Source organism: Gymnoscopelus braueri (genome assembly GCF_963280865.1).
Source record: "Gymnoscopelus braueri genome assembly, chromosome: 6".
Lineage (NCBI taxonomy): Eukaryota > Metazoa > Chordata > Actinopteri > Myctophiformes > Myctophidae > Gymnoscopelus > Gymnoscopelus braueri.
Genome location: NC_137607.1, coordinates 40,958,349 through 40,981,128, shown reverse-complemented (window position 1 = coordinate 40,981,128; position 22,780 = coordinate 40,958,349). Strand labels below are relative to the sequence as shown.

At 42.3% G+C, this 22,780-nt stretch overlaps 1 protein-coding gene across 1 annotated transcript; it reads left to right on the top strand.

The window, feature by feature from the left end:
• The first annotated feature begins 525 nt into the window (after positions 1–525).
• On the top strand, positions 526–2,804 carry fam43a (family with sequence similarity 43 member A). Its single transcript, XM_080430896.1, has 2 exons — positions 526–1,339; positions 1,871–2,804. Exons 1-2 carry the CDS (start codon positions 879–881, stop codon positions 2,460–2,462), a joined length of 1,053 nt encoding a protein of 350 aa, XP_080287022.1. The 5' UTR covers positions 526–878; the 3' UTR covers positions 2,463–2,804.
• The last annotated feature ends 19,976 nt before the right edge of the window (positions 2,805–22,780 follow it).

The window sequence follows — 22,780 nt, the reverse complement described above, 5'->3', positions numbered from 1 at the left end:
AAAAGAAGCTTATTGAAAATAGCCGAACTACGTAAGCTCACAATGATGCGACATGTTGTGAGCTTGTAGATCGGCCATTTTCAAAAACTCTTGAAGAAAATGTGAAAAATGTGGAATATTTTTATTTACGTTTTAACAACACAAATCTTGTATGAGGGTGGGGGTCCCTGGCATAAATACATATTAATTTAGGGGTCCTTTCCTTGACATGCAAATGTTTGAGAACCACTGGTTTAAACAACATTAGGAAACAAGCTCAAATAAGCAACACAACTTTAGAAACAAGACCACAAAAACGCAACCCAACTACCAAATGAATATTTACAAGCGACTTTACAGAGAAAAACAAGCCCAAAAGTCACTTATAATAAGCGGACATGGCAACGCTGTGACTGAACGGTCAACGAACGAACAAAACACCAGCTTTGGTTTAGCCCTGCTTCCCCCCCCAGACGCGCTGAGTTGGTTTGTCCCAGAATATAAACACCAAGCAGCATCTCAGTAGTTCCAGTAGAGTCAACTTCACAGAGCTGTGATGACGGGATCATAACGTTACGATGGACAACACCACTCTAGAGGATGGACTCATGACTATCTTTGCCACTACATGACAAGAGGACAATCAAAGTACCGACGACACTTGAGTTTGTAGTTTTTAGTAGATTCCATTGCTTTGGACGGTGTGATGATATTGAATGATGGTGTTATGTTGATTAATTGAATACATAGGACCCCAATGGAAACAATACCACAAGGACTTTTTTGGGTGTTATCCTTTTAGACCAAGTGTATGACTGTACTACTCGTGCGGTTTTGCATTTCTGTCTAATAAAACCAATCAGATCAATCAAAAGACGGGAAACGACGACCCGTAGATAATGCTGCCTTGGAAGAAGAATAAGTTCGACCTGATCGAGGAAGACAAGCAGTCCAAACAGAAGGGCTATGCGGTGAGCCTCAACTACTCGGCGCTCACCTCCTTCGCCAAGTCCTGCCCGGAGAGCGCGCTGAACCGCGTCGGCAGCATGTTCAAGTCCAAGAGGAAAAAGGTGAAGATCACCGGCGAGGACCCCACGTACACCGTGCTGTACCTGGGCAACGCCACCACCATCCAGTCCAAGGGGGAAGGCTGCACGGACGTGGCCGTCAGCAAGATCTGGGGCAAGAGCGAGATGGGCAAGAACGGCACCAAGATGAAGCTGACCGTCAGCTCGCAGGGCATCAGGATGGTGCACGTGGACGACAAGGCGCGACGACCGGGACATCTGTACCTCCTGCACCGGATAACGTACTGCGTGGCGGACCCCCGGCTACCTAAGATCTTTGCTTGGATTTACAGGTAGGGCAGCTGACTGTTTACATTACAAATTTAGTTGACGATTAGTTGTCACGCACATAATTGCGACTATTAAACACTTAAACCCCATTTGTGTAACGGGAGTCCGGTCCTCAGGGCTCTAAACTAGAGTATTTTCTGTGTGCTGTTATTTGTGGGGAAAGCTTTCGCTGAAAATAGCTGATCAACAAGCTCACAACAATGCGACGCAACGCGCATCAGCTTGTCTCAGCGAAAGCTTTCCCCACATTACCGATGCTGGGGTTTAAGTGGTTAATTGTGTTATATATACAAAGAAATTACTGACATTTAATAATTTTATACTTCCAAAAAATTAAAAAATAGCGGAAATAGTTGATCTACAAGCTTACTAGTTGATCAGCTGTCTATTTCTGCTATTTATGGAAAATGTATGAATATTTTTCAACATGGAAACGATTGACTATTATGCAAGAATAATTATAATTAATAATAATTATCTCAAATAATTGTGATTAAGCGATCATGTAATAACTGTGACATGCCTATTTACAGGCACGAAATGAAGCACAAGGCAGTGATGCTCCGGTGCCACGCTGTGCTGGTGTCCAAGCCAGAGAAGGCGAAGGCCATGGCGCTGCTGCTGTACCAGACCTCCGCCACGGCTCTGGCCGAGTTCAAGAGACTAAAGAGACGGGACGATGCAAGGCACCAGCACCAGCAGCTCATCGGGGAGCAGACCATCCCTCTGGTCCCCCTCAGGAAGCTCCTCAACGGACAGTGTTACTACAAGCCCCCGGTGGAGCGCAGCCGGAGCGCGCCCAAACTGGGCTCTATCACCGAGGACCTGGTCGGGGAGCTGGAGGAGGAGAAGGCGATGCACTTTGAGTGTGAGGACGTTCTCGACACGGACGATGACTGTGTCAGCAATGGAAAGCAGGAGTTGTCGCAGATTATTAACGACCTCGGAGAAATGAGCATAGGAAACGACGTGCAGACACTGAAAGCGGACCTGAGAGTCACCAGGCTGCTGTCTGGGGAGAGCACGGGCAGCGAGTCCTCCATAGAGAGCAACCAGGAGCCCATCTCTGTTACTGTTGTTACGAACGGATTCGAAGAGGGAGGAAGGTTGCAGGAAATTGCCTGAATAATTCAGGCACCACTGACTACGTTTTCTTTTTCTTTTCTTTTTTTTTGAGCCATGAGGTCTCTTACAACAACTTAAGAAACATTGTCCTGTTTGTTTATCATGCAGCAGCACGTTGTCAAACGTTTTGTCTCCTCTCCTGGCAGACTTGAAAGGATATAGAAAAGACCTCAAAGGTTCTGGGGACAATAAGCAGCACGGGGACAAGCTGTCATTGAATGATATATTGAGGAAAACACACACACACACACACACACACACACACACACACACACACACACACACACACACACACACACACACACACACACACACACACACACACACACACACACACACACACACAGTAAAAAGGACAAATAAGTGCATGCCCATATTAGAGATGATTGATTGAACCCACACAAAGTCCAAGTGCGCACGAGGACGCACACTAATTCCTTCTCTTTTATTTAAGAGGATTTGTTTCAGCCCCAAGCCTGTTAACCCAACCTGTTTCTATAATGGAAATGCCTTTTATTTTCCCCCCGAATGATCCAACAAACATTCCGTTTTGAAAGCACGTTCCATAAGTGTAAACAGACACCCTCCACTCTCCGTTCAGGACGTTTTTTGTATCAGCCTGTTCATTTATTTCATTTTTTGCACTGTTGTGGAATTCAGTCGAGTATTACGTTGATTGCAATGTACATAATATCGTCTCTTCGTATGTTGTCATAAACATATTATGTCATATCTTTGCTGTGCAAAAGAAAACAATCTTAATGTATGAATATGTACAAAGTAAGACGCATTAAGTGTAAAATGTGTTATTTTTTAAAGAAGAAAAATGTGGTTATGTGAACCTCAGAAAATTATCAATAAAAAACAAAACAAACTTATATGAAAGTGTCATCATAGTTCATATGAATTACATAGTGTTTTGAATTCACCTCGATACCTACCAATACAAAAAAAAAGTTACTATTACAAAGCTTCATTAGGGCATTGTAAGTCATAATGTGGATGCACTGGTGACTTTAATAAGTGCTTAAACATTTTACAATGGTACATATAGAATCTATTCTGTACCACTCTAAAATGTTTGATTCAATCCCTTTCCCAATAATTCGTTTTAGGAGTGTGTGTAGAAGCAGTGTGTTCAGAAGTAATAAAGGTCGATTCCATTCATTCATTGGAAAAGTCAATGACATAATGTAGCAGGATCATCTCACCGCAAGCAGTATCGGCATAATCATTAGGATGAAATGGGTGACTGGGTTTTAAATGTTCAAAGCAGCAGGTAGTGCAGAGATTTTTTGCCAAGCTACTGACTTCTTAAACTGGCATAAGGTTGACTAATATGCCGAAGGAAAACTTGAACAAAAAACAGTGATAGAAGTATTAGCCAATTGGGTTGCAGTGGCTCAGGAGGTAGAGCAGCCGTCTGAGGTAGAGCAACCGGAAGAGCCTGATTTGAATCCCACTCCACCAGGTTTCATGTCAACGTGTCCCTGAAACTCCTGATTGCTCCCTGGGTTTGCACACCGCTCCCAATAGGGTGTGGACAGAGATTTTCCCCACAGGGATCACTACAAACCTTTTAGTGTATCTTGTATTTAAATCAGTTAACACTGCAGCAAATACTTAGACTACTGATAAAACCAACCCTCATGTAAAGGTGCAGAAATTTCCACCTGTAATCAATGCCTTCTTGTTAGGCATACTATTTGATATTCACACCACCACACAGTCTTGAAGGACAGAGTCACACCAGCATCTATGACTTTTGGTGAGAGAAGCCATGTCCCCTCACAGTGACTGATACCCAAGCACACTGCCACCTCTACTGCTGCTCTGTGTGTGGAAGGCCTGTCTCAGACAGTTCACTTCACCGTCATCCTCAGTACAAACCCACATAGCAACAGGCCCCCACAAATGCCACCAATAGCACATGGCTCCCTGGCTGTCATATAGGCTTGGATAGTTATTAATATCCCAAACACACAGAGCACAGTAGCAGCATTTGCTCCTCCTGGGCGGCCCATTGCGGTGTATGTGCGATGTCATTATTCATGTGAAACCCCAAAGGAGTTCCTCCACTGTCTCCTATATGGATGTCTGGGAGTTGCCGTATTGATGTAGCCATTAGTATTCCTGTCTAGGGGCTGCGATTCAAGCAATGGTTTCCCTTGGTCTGCATCCCAGCATGCTCCACTGCCAAGGCATGCACTGATGCTCTCCCTCAGGACTAGACGTTACATGATAGCATGTTAGATGGAACCATTGGTCCATTGCAGAAGTTCCACATTTTAACCACAGCCTTACTGAACAACTGTTGCAGTTGTAGCACCCAGCCCACTTCTCTAAGAGTACAAAAGCCATTCACTGTAATACTATACAGTATCACCACACTGACACTGTACGCAAACAGTGCCTGAATAAGACATAAGGGAAGAGAAAAGTGAGCTTGCAGCTGCCCAGAGGAGAAGGGTGGATGAGGATTTTTTACCTGGATGGTCACTGTTACAGCCATGAGAATCACATTTGCCATGTTGAGGCTATTGGAAACCCAGACTGAATATATAGATATTCACTGAAGATTTATAATGGGAATCTGAGACAGGAGGTTAATGTAGCCCAGCCTGCGGTTGGACTATAAAAAGCTCTACTGCCGCTCATTATGAATTCATGTGTTCTCAGGAAACACACACACACTAACTGAGACGAGATTTGGTAGCTGTTTTCGGCCTTGCCACATGGAAATTATACATGAGAATGGAAATAGCAACAGAAACCCACAAAGCTGCTATAGTTTCCCTTCCTCATGCAGTGCAATCCCCATGCAGCTACAGCTGCTGCAGCCTGCTGCACTGAAGCCACCCTCGCATTCACCGCATGCCCGGCACCACCTAGGAAACAGACAGGATGTGCGATTATTGGCCATCTACTCTTCTAACTACACTATAATAGAGAAACTGCATTCAAAGCTGCTCATTGCATCACCACAAATAGGATTTCTTTCCCTGACCTACATTTTCTAACAATACCCTTGACCACTATCTGAGATCTCTCACGTCACACCTTCCTTTCCGACTCGTAGGGTACCTGGAAATATCCTGCATGTGACAATCCTAATTGTGTGATTGTTTGGATAAAGGGTTTGTTGACACCTTGAATGCTTGCTCAACATCTGTCCATTGAAGTTGGGCACAGAAAGTGGAAATCATTGATAAGATCAAGTAAGAAGGAGCCCTTTGATTGTCATACATCATGTTGGTTTTCTCCTTGAACAAACCGCTGGTGTTTGCACAGTGGATTGTCAGGAGAGTGTTTTAGTCACATGTATCATCATCATGTGTGTCAGTATGTCAGAGCTGTTAAACATGTTCAGGAGGTAGAGCGGTCAGCTTGGAATCTTAAGGTTCCTGGCTGGACATGGAAATGTTCTTGAGCAGGACGATGAACTCTTAACTGCTCTCTGAGCACTTTAGCTGCCCACTGCTCCAAATAGGATGGGTTAAATTATGAGTTTTGCAAATGTACTTCTCTTTAGCCAATTAATCTTTACTTTCCCCCTTTGAAAAAAAAATCTTTCCATTAAAATGTAGCTGTTGTCTGACAAAAGCTATGCACTGTATCTTTTAAATTAACAGGTTTCAGCGCCCACTGGTAATGAAACACACACCATGTGAAAAACGATCATGTAAGTGTTCATGAATAAATAAAAACTGCAGCAATAGCATCAATTTGCATTATATACAATGATTTATTTTATGCAATGCTCAAGGGACAGTGTCACTCGCTGCAGCGATTCATGATAAACCGCAATGCTTTGTTAAGGCGGAGTAGTATTAATCAGTTAATTCCCCTGGAGAATCCTGTGTGACCCAGAAGAGTGGTTCTGTTATAAAAAATAAACACATAAATACATAAATAAACAATGTAATATATATATATTTGAAGAAATCATGAAGGAATCTCAATATTTAGGGCAACAGGGTGAGCTGCCACCAGAGACTTCCCTAATTATCTCCTTGTGGACCCAGCAGCATCAGTTCATCTCCAGCTCCAAAATACACAGGTTTGTTTTGAACCGTGCAAGGAAATCTGTCTCTCAATAATGCATGAGGAGAGCTGGGAGCACCCAGGGCCCATTACTAGAGCAGGGATCTGCTTACATCAACAGCACACCGGGGATGACAGAGACAGACCAGCTCAATCAGAGCTGATGATAAGACCTCTAGGAACAGAGGCAGGAACATGAGACATGTCCCAGCATGCCCGGGGACTGTAAATAGACACTTGGAGTAATAGACGCCACCTCAGCTCTAGTAGTACAGGAGGTGGGGGATGCTTTTGAGGATGCTGAAACTTGACTTTTTTTTAAGACCAGGCTAAATGTTAAGTGCATCAATGCACTCCTCAATTACAATAACCACTGTTTGGTAAACCCCACATCTCTATTACTGTACATACAGCATCATACCCCTGTAATCAACTGCACATAGCAGTATGTCACATTCACAGCAGAATGCACAGGAACAGGACACTTCATCACCCAATTGTGTGTCAAGGACCAACCTTTCTGAGGAACTGTGAACAAAACCATTAACACATGTCATTAAAGGTGAAAGAAATATGTGAAAATAGAAGATTTACAAGCTCACAACATCGCAACGCAATGCGACGCGTTGTGAGATTGTAGGTCGGCTATTTTTGCTGTGCGACACTATCGTACGACGAGGTCTAAATTGAGGTAAGGCGTTAAAATAGTGCATGGTGATAACTGAAGAGTTAAAACTGAGTTAACTTAATACTCAGTAAGCTGGCCTAGCAGTCCAGGCGCATACCACATAGGCTCTAATGCAACCTGATAGCATAACGTAAGTTCGAATCCCGATCTCCACGAGCTTTGTTGCGTGTCACTCCCCGTCTCTCTCCTCACTGCACAATCAATAAAGCCCCAAAATATCTTAAAAAACGTTGCTTGGAATTTATGTGTCTGTCCCTGTGGTTCAAATAGGAGACTGCAGGTGACGGACACAGTCTCAGGGTCCCACTAGCATGTGTGTTAATGGATCTGTCTGCATGTGTTAGAACTGTGAGGGAGCGTGTGTGTGTGTGTGTGTGTGTGTGTGTGTGTGTGTGTGTGTGTGTGTGTCCGTGACTTGTGGACACAGAGTGTCCATGCATGTGTGGGTGAGTAGATGATGGGTGCCGATATGTAACTGTGATTGACGGAGCATGTGAGAGAAAAAAATGTTTTCTAGCGTCAGTCGCATCTCATTAGTCTGAATCTGACAGCTGTCCTCCAGAGATTGTGTGTGTGTGTGAAAGTGAGTCAGAACGCAAGTATACACCTAAGTGAACAGTGTGTATCTGTGTCTATGTGTGTACTGTGTGTGTGTGTGTGTGTGTGTGTGTGCAGTCCCGTCAACGTTTGAGTTTTGGGACAGTTATCGAGTCACAGGCCACAGCAGGTTTGATGAAATGTTTCATGATGAGAGGTGTCCTCTAAAAGGCCTGCTTCGCTATTCTGGTTGAATTGGATGAGAACAGACATGTCAAAATTAATTATTGAAAATACAATGTATCCGTTAAAACCTCCCATCTATGAACCATTCCATTGAATAACTTATCAGCAATTTTCGAGTTCTGACAGTTTGGACGTTGACTCGTGCAACCTAAAACTGGCTTTCTGAAAGAGGACCCTTTGGTCCATTTTGCAATCCACAACTTTTTTCAGTGAAGGAAAAAAATTTATTTTAACTAATCTGTATGATAGAGTATGCAGTGGTGTAAAGTAACTAAGTACATTTACTCAAGTACTGTACTTAAGTACAATTTTAAGGTACTTTTACTTTCCTGAACTATTTCCAATTTTCGGTACTTTTACTTCTATTCCACTACATCTCAGAGGCAAATATTGTGCTTTTACTCCACTACAATTATTTGAAAACTTTAGTTACTAGTTACTTTTCAGATATAAATTATTATATTATAAAACCTACAGTAACCACTTCAGCCTTATTTTATACCTAGGCTATTTGAAAATAGCAGATCTACAAGCTCACAACGCGTCGCATCGCGACGCATTGTGAGCTTGTAGGTCTGATATTTTCAAACATTTTAGTACTTTTACTTATGGCACTTTAAGTACAGTTTGATACCAATACTTTTGTACTTTTACTCAAGTCAATTTTGAATTCTGGACTTTTACTTGTAACAGAGTACTTCTACATTGCAGTATTGATACTTTTACTTAAGTAAAACATTTGAGTACTTTTTCCACCACTGAGAGTATGTTAAATACAATATAACTAAAACAACTGCGATGATTGGAATTGGTCTCCCTGCTCTACTATTGATAAATATACCGTATAGCGTATATAGAAACCATCATCGACTGACTCGTTAACCAGATCATAGGCCACTTCGAGAATATGCTTTAGGCTGTGCTAACCAACTGGATTCTCTTTGATGCTTCTCGTCCTGTTAGTGATGAATCTCTCTCAGAGTAGCTGCTGGAACTGAACTACCGAGGGGTGTTGAGCCCCTCTTATAATGCTGGAATGCGGTCCTGACATCACTATGGTGATGTCAGATAGTGTCAGACGTCTCTATATATGGAGCTGCCTATGTTAGTTATGCTCAAATATGGGACCATGACGTCAGTCCTGGACGTGATGGTTATGTCTATACATGGAGTTTCTGGGAAGGGTTCGCTGATGTCAGACTCCGTACATATGGCACGTTTAGGTCTCTATGACGACGTTGCAGGTATATCGTCTCCATCTATGGGGATCTCCATATATAGGCTATTGCTGGCAAATATGCCCTGAATGTTTTTTACAGCGTATATAAGCTATCCCGTGATCGTGTACTGTATAGAACCACTGGTGCAGTGGCTCTCAACCTTTTCAGGTCGCGACCCCCCCCAAATAATCATATTTGAACTGGGGACCCCCCACCCTGGATAGCACTTGGAATGTAGGAGTTGAGGCATTACATTTAGTTTGACTCAGTTCCACAGATAAATATTGTGAAAATAGCAGCTCCCAACGCCTCGTAACGTGAGGCGTTGTGAGCTTGTAGATTGGCTATTTTAACAATTTTTGCCTCTTTCTTATATTATTTGACAATTTGGCCAATGTTTGACCAGTTTTCATAGTATTGTTTGTTGATTACGTTTGATGCAATAACGGTCTTTTTCTTTTCTTTTCTTTTTTTTAGGTATTAATAAGGTCTTAAATTGTCACTTCACTGTCATCTGAGGACCCCCCCCACCCAAAAAAGCATGTTGAGAACCACTGCACTAGTGGTTGACAAGTGGTATTCTGTGAAACTCAAAAGCGCACTATGGGCCCTATCTTGTGTGCCGCCTTACCCCTTATCCCTAAACTTCATCGACACGTTGTGAGCTTGGAGATTGGCTATATAGAAAATGGCAAAAAAGTTTAGAGATAAGGGGTAAAGAGGCGCACAAGATAGGTCCCTATGTCTTATCCTTCCTACTGTATATCCTATTATCTCAGCAGTCGACGTTTTGGCGCTCGTGCGGGGGACCGGGGTTTGAGTCCCGGGTCAGGACATAAAAGTTAGGAATTGCAGCTTTAAATTAACAGAGTTTTATTTTTTACTCTGTACCACATCCTTCATCACATTGCCTCAGTCTCAGATTTAATCTCTTCTGGTAAGACTCCTGTGGTTGAAGAAGATGCATGCTTTACCCCCCACCCCCTTGTGAATCATGGACATTGAGAGCCTCTCACACGGTGTATCTCGTTCTTGTCTCCATAATGGCCACCCCTATAATGAGCCGTGTGTGTGTGTGTGTGTGTGTGTGTGTGTGTGTGTGTGTGTGTGTGTGTGTGTGTGTGTGTGTGGCTGGTTCCCTGGGAGGCCTTGAAACCAGAGAGGTCGGCTCTCAGGGCTCCACTCAGCCACCAGCTCCACCGTTGTTCTCCCATCGTCTCGGACACAAAGCCTCTGCCCCCAGAGAGCCGTAGATTTCAGCATGGTTATTTCGGTCCTTCCGTTACACAGGGAGGAAATGGAATAATAACAGGGGAGAGAAGGAAAATCATGGGGCAGCCCTCAGAAAGACAGACAAACTGTCTAGGCGACAGAATTGAAATAATGGGTGGCTGTCCATCGTGTTTTTCACTGTTCCAATGAGATACTCATCAGACCATTTCGGGGTATTAGTGGGGGATTTGTGGGGTACGCTAATGCCTAGAAAATGATGCCTTGTCAAGGCTGCGTTTTCATTTTCCCGGAGCGGAAAGTAACGAGTAAAGTGACAATCTTGTGCTGCCTTTTCACTAGGCTTATCCAATTACAGTAGACTGCTTTTCCCAACATAATAATCTGTCCAAATATGAGAAAATCACAGTGGTGCACTTGGATCAAGTTACGGTAAGTGTATTTTTTCATCACCGACAGGAAACAGATGCTATGTCCTGCACCTCGTTTGAGTTCCCTCAGAGGAGACACGTGTTTGTGTGAGAGTGCGCAAACACACACATCTACAGTATGTGTGTTTGTGTGAGCGTGCGTGTCTATGTCCTGTATGGGCAGTTGTGGGTTCATCTTCTGACAGGCCATTTAGAGGCACCAGCCCTGATATCTCCTTCCAACAGACTGTATTAAGGTGTATAAATATGCAGCCTGAAATACAGAGGCTGCCACACTGAGCTGAAGATACGACACATAGGGTGCAATTTAGCATACATCTGAAGCTGTTCACCTTGTAATAAAAAGCCTTTGATGAGGGATAGTGACTTGATATTATTTTGTAAGGATTGTAGCTGGATAGTTCTGTTTGATGATGGGTGCCCCAACGGTAAGGTATCCATTAAACAAGAACAAGAACACAGAGCTTCCGATGTATCCATTAAAACCCCAAAACACAAGGGTTTGAATGTATCCATTAAGATGGATACACCTGAACACAAGAGTTCAGGTAAAATGCACATTTTAGTTGGGATGAGATGGTATAAGTTTCTGGAACATTCAGAAATCCAGAGTTACATAAATGATTAGGATAACTGAAAACAAGACGATAATTTCCAATCACTTCCTTAATGCATCTCTATTGTCAACGAGCTGTTTTACCCATGGTAAGTATAAACTAAAAACATGGTTCCAGTTAAATAAGGATTCATTCACAACATATTTAATGACATAAATGGCAAACCATTATCTTGGCAATGAGTAAAAGCTATTGTTAAAATAATACAAGTAAACAAGAGAAGATCAGGGACACAGCACATTAATTAATTAACTAACCCCTGCCATTGGGTTGTGTTTGTAGTCGCTCACAGAGGGATTATGCCTAGCCAACCTTTCTTCAAAACAGTCCATGCCATGGTACAATATCACGAGCGCATCGAGGGTCTGACCAATCACACATGATGTTCTGCTAGGGAGGTGTTCTGCTAGCCAGAAAATCTTGAAGGTGCATTAAGAACTACCGAGCAAAGTTCTGAAAGGCACTGCCGAACTTCATATGACTTCATTTTGTTCTTGTTGGAGCATGTTGCAGCCTTTAGACCTTTGCGGTCCAAAAGTGAATTGGCCTATAGCCACACAGACAGAATTTGTACATAATGACATCAATTGATGGCACAGTATACAAAGGATCACTTAATAAAATGTTCCACAATGAATCAACACATCAAACCTAATCTTTCTGCTTCTCGCTGTTAATGACATATGATCAATTATGTAGTTTTGACCTTTATCGTGACCTTGACCTTTGACCCTTTCATCCAAAAAGTGAATGATCTCTTTGTTGCAGCCCAATGATCATTCCCACCTAGTTTCAGGAACATCTGTGCATCCATTCTATTTTTTTTTGTTCACAGACAGACACACAGTTACAGACTGCACAGGGTAACAATTCATAGAGGTGCCACTTAGCGTATTTAGACCTTCCCCCAATGCCATGGCTCCCAGTTTGTCTTTGACCTGTGTTGCATCTCATCCACTAACTATACTCTCACTTTTCTCTCATTCTTCACTGTAAGGCAGAATTGACTTCAAAATGAAAGGCTTTAAAAAGTCTTTGAAGCGTAATTATGGCGTTTGTATCATCAAACAGTACGTCTACCTCAGGGGTTTTATCAGAAGCTTGCAAGTAGCAATTATCTAATTCCTTATTAAGTTCTACTTCTATTTCTCCTCCTCTGGCACAGGCCAGCAGTTTACCCTAAAGGTGCTGTGGGACACAAATGGATTATGTGGCAATAATAACAAAACACTGTTTCCAGGCTACGTTTCGTCAAAACAAAACAAAAAACAGAGGGGTGGGAGGGATTTTCTTAACCACTTAAGTCACAACTGGGTTGTGAGCTGTATGTGATCGAATGAAAATAAATCTGCCCAAAATAGGGACTCCATTGTCACGCCCACCCCCACAGGAACTTGTGCCCACTCACACCTGTGCCCACTTCCACACCTGTGCCTGTTTATACTGAGTAGCCACAGTATTTATCGCCTCATTCATGCCACGATTCTCTACCTGCTAATCAGACCTGTTTGACTCTAGTATAGCAAGCTACAACTTGAGCATTTATCCTGTTATTTTGCCTGTTATTTGACCCCTGCCTGTGTCTGGATTTAACTTGTCTTTGCCTAACTAACCCCTTTGTACTTCAGCCTGTTTGGACATATCACCAGTGTTTTGGACCAGGACAGGACCCACAGACGCCATGCGGACTGCCCCTCTCCCCCCCGAACTCTGACCCACGCAGCCCTTTTTGACTACGTCTCAGCCCTGTTCCTTTGCCCCCCGGTTGCCTTTACCCCCCAGCCAGTGTTCAATAAAGACAGCTAAACTTGCACTTGCCTCCTGTGCCTGCTTTTGGGTCCAATATCTATTTGATGTCCTGACATCCAGGGTTAATGTGTATTATCAAACATAGACATCGAATATATCAGACAGTACATTTCCCAAAATTGAATTCATGTATTTAATTCTGTCTGACCAGAAGCACGGATAAAACATATACTCACCGGCAATGGCCATAAAAATAAATGGCCAGAGAGGGGATATCAAATGCAGAGAGATTTCCTCCCCATCCCCCCCAGCCCTGACTGTTTCAGTGTGGGATGCTGTATCATATCTATTGAGCAGGGATTCCAGACACAGCAACAATATTGATCACACCAACATAATGAACTTTGAATTTTCCATTGGGCCACTGTGACCTGCTACAGAGATGTCTGGTTGATACACAGGCCCCAATCACAGTATTTAGATCAGCTTTATGGAGGGCATTGTATAAAAGGCACCCCATGACCCAGTATTGATTATCTGTAGCTATGAATAGGAATCCAAATCTCTGCCCTGGCTGACTGGGTATTGGATCAGTAATGCATTACCATCAGCACACTTTGGCAGAAGCAACAGAAGTTTGGCACAGCAACGGCACTTTTTGGATGGATTCTCCACTCGCCATCATTGAACCTTTCTATGCCAGGTTTGATGATTAGATTGGCCCTGCGTGAGCATTCCGTCAGAAGTCGCTGTCACAGCTGCCATTGCTGTCAGTCCAACTGAAAAGGTGCAAAATTGTGTAATAAATTAGAAAAACATAGATTTGATTAAAGCTTAAATATTTCTAAATGTTTAAGCAAATACATAAATTAAAAATAAACACAAATAACCTTTTGATAGATAAAAAACACATCACTGAACTTTATTTAACAACTTAAGATCTGTTTAATCTCATCTGCATCACAACACCACACATTGTGAGCTTGTAGATCTGCTGTTTTTGAAAGTTTTTGAAGTCTTTTGGAAAATGTTGCCTATATCATGACATGTCCAAAATATGGACGAAAAGGTTGAACGCGGTTAGAAATCGTGACTGAACTTTTGGTCGATATATCGGTCCAGATCTAGCCCCCACTTCACCCTTAGTAGCACTCGATCATCATCTGAGCCTGATACAAATCCTGATTGCTTCAGTATGACTGGCAGACTCTCAAAATGCCCCTAATCCTCAAGTCTAACCTAAACCTACTGTAAACATTTTTTGGGGGTCACTACCTATATAAGTAATATCTAAATTTCAAGGCAAGAATTGACTATTTTCACTATTTGTTGTACAATGAAGTATATAGGGAAATAAGGGCATAAGTTGTTAATTAAAAATGAACGCATTCGTGAACTATGTACAGCCTTGTTATGACCTCTCTATGTGATGTCTTGTCACGTCACATCGTAAAGAGGCCAAAGGACAGAACATGAGCACAAACAGAGAACATCAGCAGAACATCACCATAGGGCCTATCTGGCCCACAGAACACAGTTAGAGTATTGTGTTCTCTGTGCTCCAGGCAGATATATCTGAGACATATCCACACCATGTGTTTCCCTGCATGGGGCATAAATAAACAAAACAAGGGCCTTTGTTCACATTAGTCATAGCCATGTTTATCTTAAAACCACACTCAAGAAATACATGAATATAAAAACTTCATGGGTGAAAAACAGAATGATTGAAATTCTTGATATGTGAAGCAGTGCAGAAAATAGGTGCAGCTGCCTATCTGCTTAATAATGTGTAATCAGAAATGAGTTAAACACATATTCAGAATCTTCAAATACTTGTATTTATGTCATTCACAGAACAAAAAATTGTCATGTAAATATGAACATTTGTATTAAACATAATAAAAATCAAGTCAGGTTAAAATAAAATAAAAATAAATTAACCAGAAAATGATAATATGCTAAAAAACAACTAATCCACTATCATTACTTTGTTGGGTAATGTCTAATGTATTAACGTAATGATTTTTTTCTGCTGAGAAAAAGTGAAAATCCGGAAGATTAAAAAAACATACCGTGATAAACTGTAGTTCCTAAAACTGGTCAATCTAAGCAATTTAGTGGATGTGTTCGGTCACATGTTATAGTCGTTTTGGCAATGTGTCAGCTCAAAGACCCAAAACTTTTTTCTTGCCCTAGGGCAGGCTGAGCTAAAGGCATGTTAATTGATACAAGCCAAGAACAGTTCAGTTGAGTCTGCATTGTTTGCTTAACAACATTGGAACTAGGCTTATATTTCCAGTTAGTGAATGCTAACCCCAGTGATGGAAGAAGTACTTGTCTGTTACAAGTACAAGTTCGGTATTCAAATTTTACTTGAGTAAAAGTATAAAAGTATTGGCACCAAAATATACTTAAAGTACAAAAAGTAAAAGTACTCATTAAGCAGAAGGTCCCATTTCACAAGTTTTCAAATGTATACAATGTACAAAAATCCTTTGAAAATAACAGATCTACAATTGTAGATCGTCTATTTTCAAATTGCCAAAATATAGGTCTGAAGTGGTTTTGTAATGATAATCCAAATCTACAAAGTAACTAGTAACTATATAATTATAGTGGAGTAAAAGTACAATATTTGTCTTTGAGATATAGTGGAGCAGAGTTGGAAATTTGAATGTACTCCATGAAAGTGAAAAATACCTCACATGTACTTGCTTACTTTACACCACTGGTTAACACAAAGCAGAGATTATACTGAAGAATAAACTTAGGTGACAATTCACTCACGCACGCACGCACGCACGCACGCACGCACGCACGCACGCACGCACGCACGCACGCACGCACGCACGCACGCACGCACGCACGCACGCACGCACGCACGCACGCACGCACGCACACGCACACGCACACGCACACGCACACACACACACACACACACACACACACACACACACACACACACACACACACACACACTTCAGGACGAGGTTAACAAAGAGATGTGCTAAACATATGAAACCACAGCAGTGTATACAGTGAAGATAGAGGCGGTGATCAACAGTGTGTTGATCACAGGGTTGACTCCCTCAGGGTAGTGCTTAGTGGATGACACAGGGTTCATGTGTGAAACTGAACTGACAACGCCCCTGTCAGTCATGCTGCTAAACTAGGCAAGGTGTTCTTCACGCATGATGTACTGCACAAAAAAACAACACTGTTTATTGCAAAGAAGATAGATGTGATTTTATCATTTTATCTTTAGATCTGTCATTTCTTTGTCTCCTTGACATGGAGGCAAAACAGAACCGAAAGTTTGTAAGGAAAGACTTCTCACATGAGCCTGAACCTCTTTGTTTTCAGTTCATGACTACCTTTTGCAGTTAGAGTATATTTTCAAAGGATGATTATCTAGTCATAACTGAATGAATCAAAAATGTTGTTATTATTATTACAGTATGTATTACAAGATACATCTGCAAATGTAAAATATATACAGTACATTTGTTTTCTGATTAAAAAACATTCACAAAAAATGACCTGGGTCCATTATGTATGGGGATGTGCTGGTGGGGATTTAGCCAGATGGCAGCTCAACCACTTCCCAAGCCAATTAAGACAGAGAGAGAGAGACCACAGGCTGCTGGAGACAACAAGGCTGGCCCTTCTGGACCTATGTGCACTTGGCTGATGGCAGACTGGTGCCTGTAATCTCATAGCCCTATCATGCTGTCTCAGTGGGATTAGGATATCATCAGTCATCGTGTGCCATACGTTGCATGAGGGTCGGAAGGTGGATAGAGAGCATGCACTTACTTTTTGACCATATGCAATGCATGTGCATGTTTACCGGCGTGCTGGAGTGCTTGTGCATGCATGTCAACCAGCTTGAGTGTGCAACTGTGCTTGCATGTGCTTTTATGCAGTTATGTGTGTGTGTGTGTGTGTGTGTGTGTGTGTGTGTGTGTGTGTGTGTGTGTGTGTGTGTGTGTGTGTGTGTGTGTGTGTGTGTGTGTGTGTGTGTGTGTGTGTGTGTGTGTGTATTTGCTGTTGCTATGCCAACGTTTTGCTCTGCTATGACTAGAGCCCAACTGATGCCACATTCTGTGTCTGATGCCATTCTCGATTTCACATACATATCAAATTTGTCAGAAGATGCAAAATGTATCAATTTGGACAACTCAGATTTGATCGTTTTAAAACATTTAACATAAACATTTTACAACACAAGTAAAACATTTAAATAAAATAACTATGTATCACACCGCGATGCACTGTGAGTTTTTTATTATTATTATTATCTTTTACTTTTGATGGTCTCCTATAATGACATGATGCCAGGTGGTTAAAATCGGTTTAAATCAGCTGCATAATTGCAGATAGCAATGTTGTCCAAAAAGCCATATAATGGCTGATATATCAGTCTGGCTCTACCACTGACACTTATAGTGAAGGAGCAACCTTAAAAATACACACCTCTCAGAAATGTCCAAGTATAGTGTAGTGTAACACCACCGCCACAATGTATCGCTTTAGATTTCTGGCCACGTTCAAAGCGGATGGTCGGATGACACTTTTCCCAACAGGCCCATAGAGGTATAATATAACTAGAGGGCGGATTGCCCCGCCCCCAGCTATCATTTCAATGAATGTGCTCAGTGGCGTTTTGAAGCACCCGGAAACCTGCCGGAAGTAGAATTATTGGTTTGATTTTGTACCCCCATAGAGTTATGAGCATGCGCACTAGTGTCCTTTTTGCGTTCTACGGCAGCCCGTGTGTCAAGGATTGAACGCGATATATTTATTAAATACACTCGAGATGCCTATGTATAACTAAATGCATATGTGTTTATGTATAATATGTTTACATATTTATATCTCTATATATAAATATCTCTCAGCATGTTTTGCGCGTGCATGTATTTCTCCCCGCCTGCAGTTCCAGCTTTGGCCACTGGGGTGGCAGCTTCAATGTTTCTCAGCAACTCTGGGGGCTTGAACAGGCCCCATCCCCCAAGGTACAGCCAGTTCTTGGAAGAGACTGTGTGTGATTCACAAAGAGGGAATCAGCTGTGTGTAGCGCTACGTTTGGTGCGACAGAATGACCGAGGATGTGGGCCAGAGATTTCAGCTTATCCCACTCTGTCTCTCGCAAGATGCAGATGGAATGCACCTTACACCGACAGACTTTGTCTCACACACACACACACACACACACACACACACACACACACACACAAACACACACACACACACACACACACACACACACACACACACACACTCACTCAAAGGCTCACAGACAGCCATGCATAATATGGACTAAAGCTGGAAAGTGTAAGTACAGACGCTGACACAGATAACTGTCATAAACTGTCACACCAACACTAACAGGTCTAAGCTCTCTCTCTTTCTCTCTCTCTCACACACACACACACACACACACACACACACACACACACACACACACACACACACACACACACACACACACACACACACACACACACACACACACACACACACACACACACACACCCACTCTCTCCTCTCTCTCTCTCCCTCCCCCTCTCTCACACACACACACACACACACTAAAAAAAGATGTGTATGTGTGTTGTAACACATTGCAGAAGCCCTGGGGGAACCACTGTTTTTCTTTCTGTAGTTGTGGACTTCACGTATGCATTACTTACTTAATATAAAGTAAAAAATAAGTCAAACCAAACCAAACCATAGCATTGCATCACATTCACAAATGCATGCATGCACGCACGCACGCACGCACACACACACAGACAGACATGAACGAACGTGCACACACACATACACACAATCTTTACCGGTGCGTACAGCAGGTACGTAGGTGTGGGAATATGAATGTCGTTTGTGTTTGAATACAGTCTCACATTGCCAGACGATCCGAGATCTCCGCCTACCAATTGTCTGGTAGTTGCTAGAACGGTGGTGAGAGCAGCGGCTAACAAACCTATGCCTACTGCTTTGAAAACCTATCATTTCAAAGTGCTAATATATAAACGCCGCCCTAAAGACTTGGATTGGTCATACAATGCAGGTTTACTTTTTAACAACGAAAGATGATGAGATTGTCCTCAATCTCTATAGTTGAGCGAAGCATTTAGAGACTGACTTGTGAGGCTAACATCCGTCATGAAACACCACTGAAACTGTATTGGTGAAACATGGTTTACCAATAATTCTTTTTTTTAAAGTTTTAATCTACTATAAAATAATGCACGCACGCACGCACGCACGCACGCACGCACGCACGCACGCACGCACGCACGCACGCACGCACGCACGCACGCACGCACGCACGCACGCACGCACGCACGCACACACACACACACACACACACACACACACACACACACACACACACACACACACACACACACACACACACACACACAGTCTGATTAAGGATTTGAACAACTGACAACTTAAATGACACAATGTGAAATGTGTCACTGATGCCACCCATCTGGCATTCATAGTCTGTTAAAACAAACGGTTCAGAAATACTGAACAGTGCAGTTGTGTTACAGATATACAGTTATGTGTATGGATTTGCAGTATACTGCCATGTGGGCTAATCGCTTCTGAACACAGGATCTTTGTGTGTACAGATTTGTCCGTGGTGTATAAATCCAGGAGAATGGAATCTCACTCGACTGCAGGGTTTTCAAATAGTTTGACACCAAACAATGTTTGTCCCATACACGCAGGCTGTATTTTGAGCTGTTAGAAACACCATGTTTTAAATTGTTTCCTGGAATTAACTTAATTTCAGATTTATCATAAACTCCTTTGATTGATTGATTGATTGATTGATTGATAGATTTACAGAGTAGACGGAACATTATATGCAGCTGGAATTATTTAGTTTTTGATTTTTTCCTGTGGGCAGAAAGGTATTTAATATGTGGTTAGGGATACTGTTCGGCTCAGAGCCGGCTTGTGGTGGTGGTTTTGGTGTTTGCATCTTTGACCACTGGCTTCCTGCCCTGTATGTTATCAGCCTGGGAGAGCAGTCTGCCTTTACCGCCTCACTCTCTGTGAACCGTAGGTCTCTCTCTGTGAATGGTATATCTCACTCTCTGTGAACGGTACGTCTCTCTCTGTGAACGGTATAACTCTCTCTGTGAACGGTATATCTCTCTGTGGACGGTATATCTCTCTCTGTGAACGGTATAGCTCTCTGTGAACGGTACGCCTGTCTCTGTGAACGGTATATCTCTCTGTGAACGGTACGTCTCTCTTTGTGAACGGTATATCTCTCTCTGTGAACGGTATATCTCTCTTTGTGAACGGTATATCTCTCTGTGAACGGTACGTCTCTCTCTGTGAACGGTATATCTCTCTCTGTGAACGGTATATCTCTCTGTGAACAGTACGTCTGTCTCTGTGAACGGTATATCTCTCTGTGAACAGTACGTCTGTCTCTGTGAACGGTATATCTCTCTGTGAACAGTACGTCTGTCTCTGTGAACGGTATATCTCTCTCTGTGAACGGTATATCTCTCTGTGAACAGTACGTCTCTCTCTGAGAACCAGACATCTGCTAGGCGATTTTAGCCTCAGACAACAGTCTAGATTTTGACATGAAAAAAAGAAAAGAAAAGAAAAGAAAAACTCCACATGCAACCTCTTCATAATGGTATGGGTTAATACCATTTCACTTAATGGTTGTTACACTCTGGAAATTAGCTATACTGGTCAAAGAATCATTTGTACCAGAGGATTATTTAAAGGAACTCCTGGGTTGAGCATATAGGTATTGCAGAGGTGAAAACAGGCGTAGGTTTGTGTGTGAAATAACAACATAAAAACCGTCTGCAAAGTACTTACAGTCTTACAGTCACTTCATCTACCAAAATGCATGGAGCAATACTTTTAAGGACTTTTTTAGTCTCTCTCTCTCTCTCTCTCTCTTTGCTAGCAGCAAATAGAGACTCTACACCTAAATGTAAACATTTTCTCAGAAGGTCAAATGCTGTAATAATGGCCTGCACTGCGTCTTTGTCTCTGGCGTCTATGCACACCTATGTATATTTGTGAAGTGTACTATACAGTATGTGTCAGTGACAAATTGGCCTCATTTTGTAGCCTCAGAAAAGTCTAACAACGTCACCTCCTTCCTGCTTCCTTTTATTTCATTCTCCGGTCCTCCACCATGTCCTGCCCTCTCTTTCCTCCATCACACACACACACACACACACACACACACACACACACACACACACACACACACACACACACACACACACACACACACACACACACACACACACACACACACACACACAGACAATAAAGCTGGCGCAAACACACTCGTAACGATAAACACACTCATAAACACACATGAAAGCAGGCTGAGAAAGACTGCAGTGCACACACAGAAAGAAGCATACGTGCAAAATCAAAGCAATTCTCTCCTGTAGGAAAGTTACACTGAAAAACAAGTTGCCAGTTAGACGCTGTAGCAGATAGCAGAACAATATGTCATGTGGGTTGTGTCATTAACCACTTTAACCCTGGCGTCCCTATTTTGGTCATCATCATAGGCAAACATTTTTTGGACATTTTCAAAAACAGCTGATCTACAAGCTCTCATGGCTGCAGGCCTCCCAATGGACCACGGCCACATGAGTTTGTTTTTGTGTGTCTGTATGTGTTCATGTGTGTACATTAGCATGCATGGTTTCTAAGTAATTTGCTTTTCAATACAAGGTTTGTCTGTGTGTCTGTGCATGTGTGTGGACATGTGTGAGGGTGTGTGCATACATGCACAATACCTCAATGGTATTTGCCTGCCTCAACACAAGCATGTATACATCTATCATCATGTGATTATCCATGTGAGCATGTGCCGAAATGAGCGGCGGCAATATTACAATGTGCACTTTGTGTGTCATAAAACAATGGTTCTCAACCTGTGGGTTGGGACCACACGTGATTTTTTTTTTTGGGGGGGGGGGGCCCTAGATGACATTAAAGTGACAATGTAAGGACTTTTAAGACCATTTTAATATTACAAAAGGTAACGTAACCATAATGCAATCAACAAACTACTATAAAAACTGGTTAAACAATGGCCAAATTGTCTAATAATATAAGAAAGAGGCAAACATTTTGAAAATAGCTTATCTACGTGAGGCGTTGTTGTGAGCTTGTAGATCGGCTATTTTCACAATATGTATCTGTGGAACCGAGTCAAACTAAATGTAATGCCTCAACTTCTACACTTCAAATATGATTATTTTGGGGGGGTCCTCAGTTCAAATATGATTATTTTGGGGGAGTCCTCAGTTCAAATATGATTATTTTGGGGGGGTCCTCAGTTCAAATATGATTATTTTGGGGGAGTCCTCAGTTCAAATATGATTATTTTGGGGGAGTCCTCAGTTCAAATATGATTATTTTGGGGGGGTCCTCAGTTCAAATATGATTATTTTGGGGGAGTCCTCAGTTCAAATATGATTATTTTGGTGGGGTCCTCAGTTCAAATATGATTATTTTGGGGGGGTCC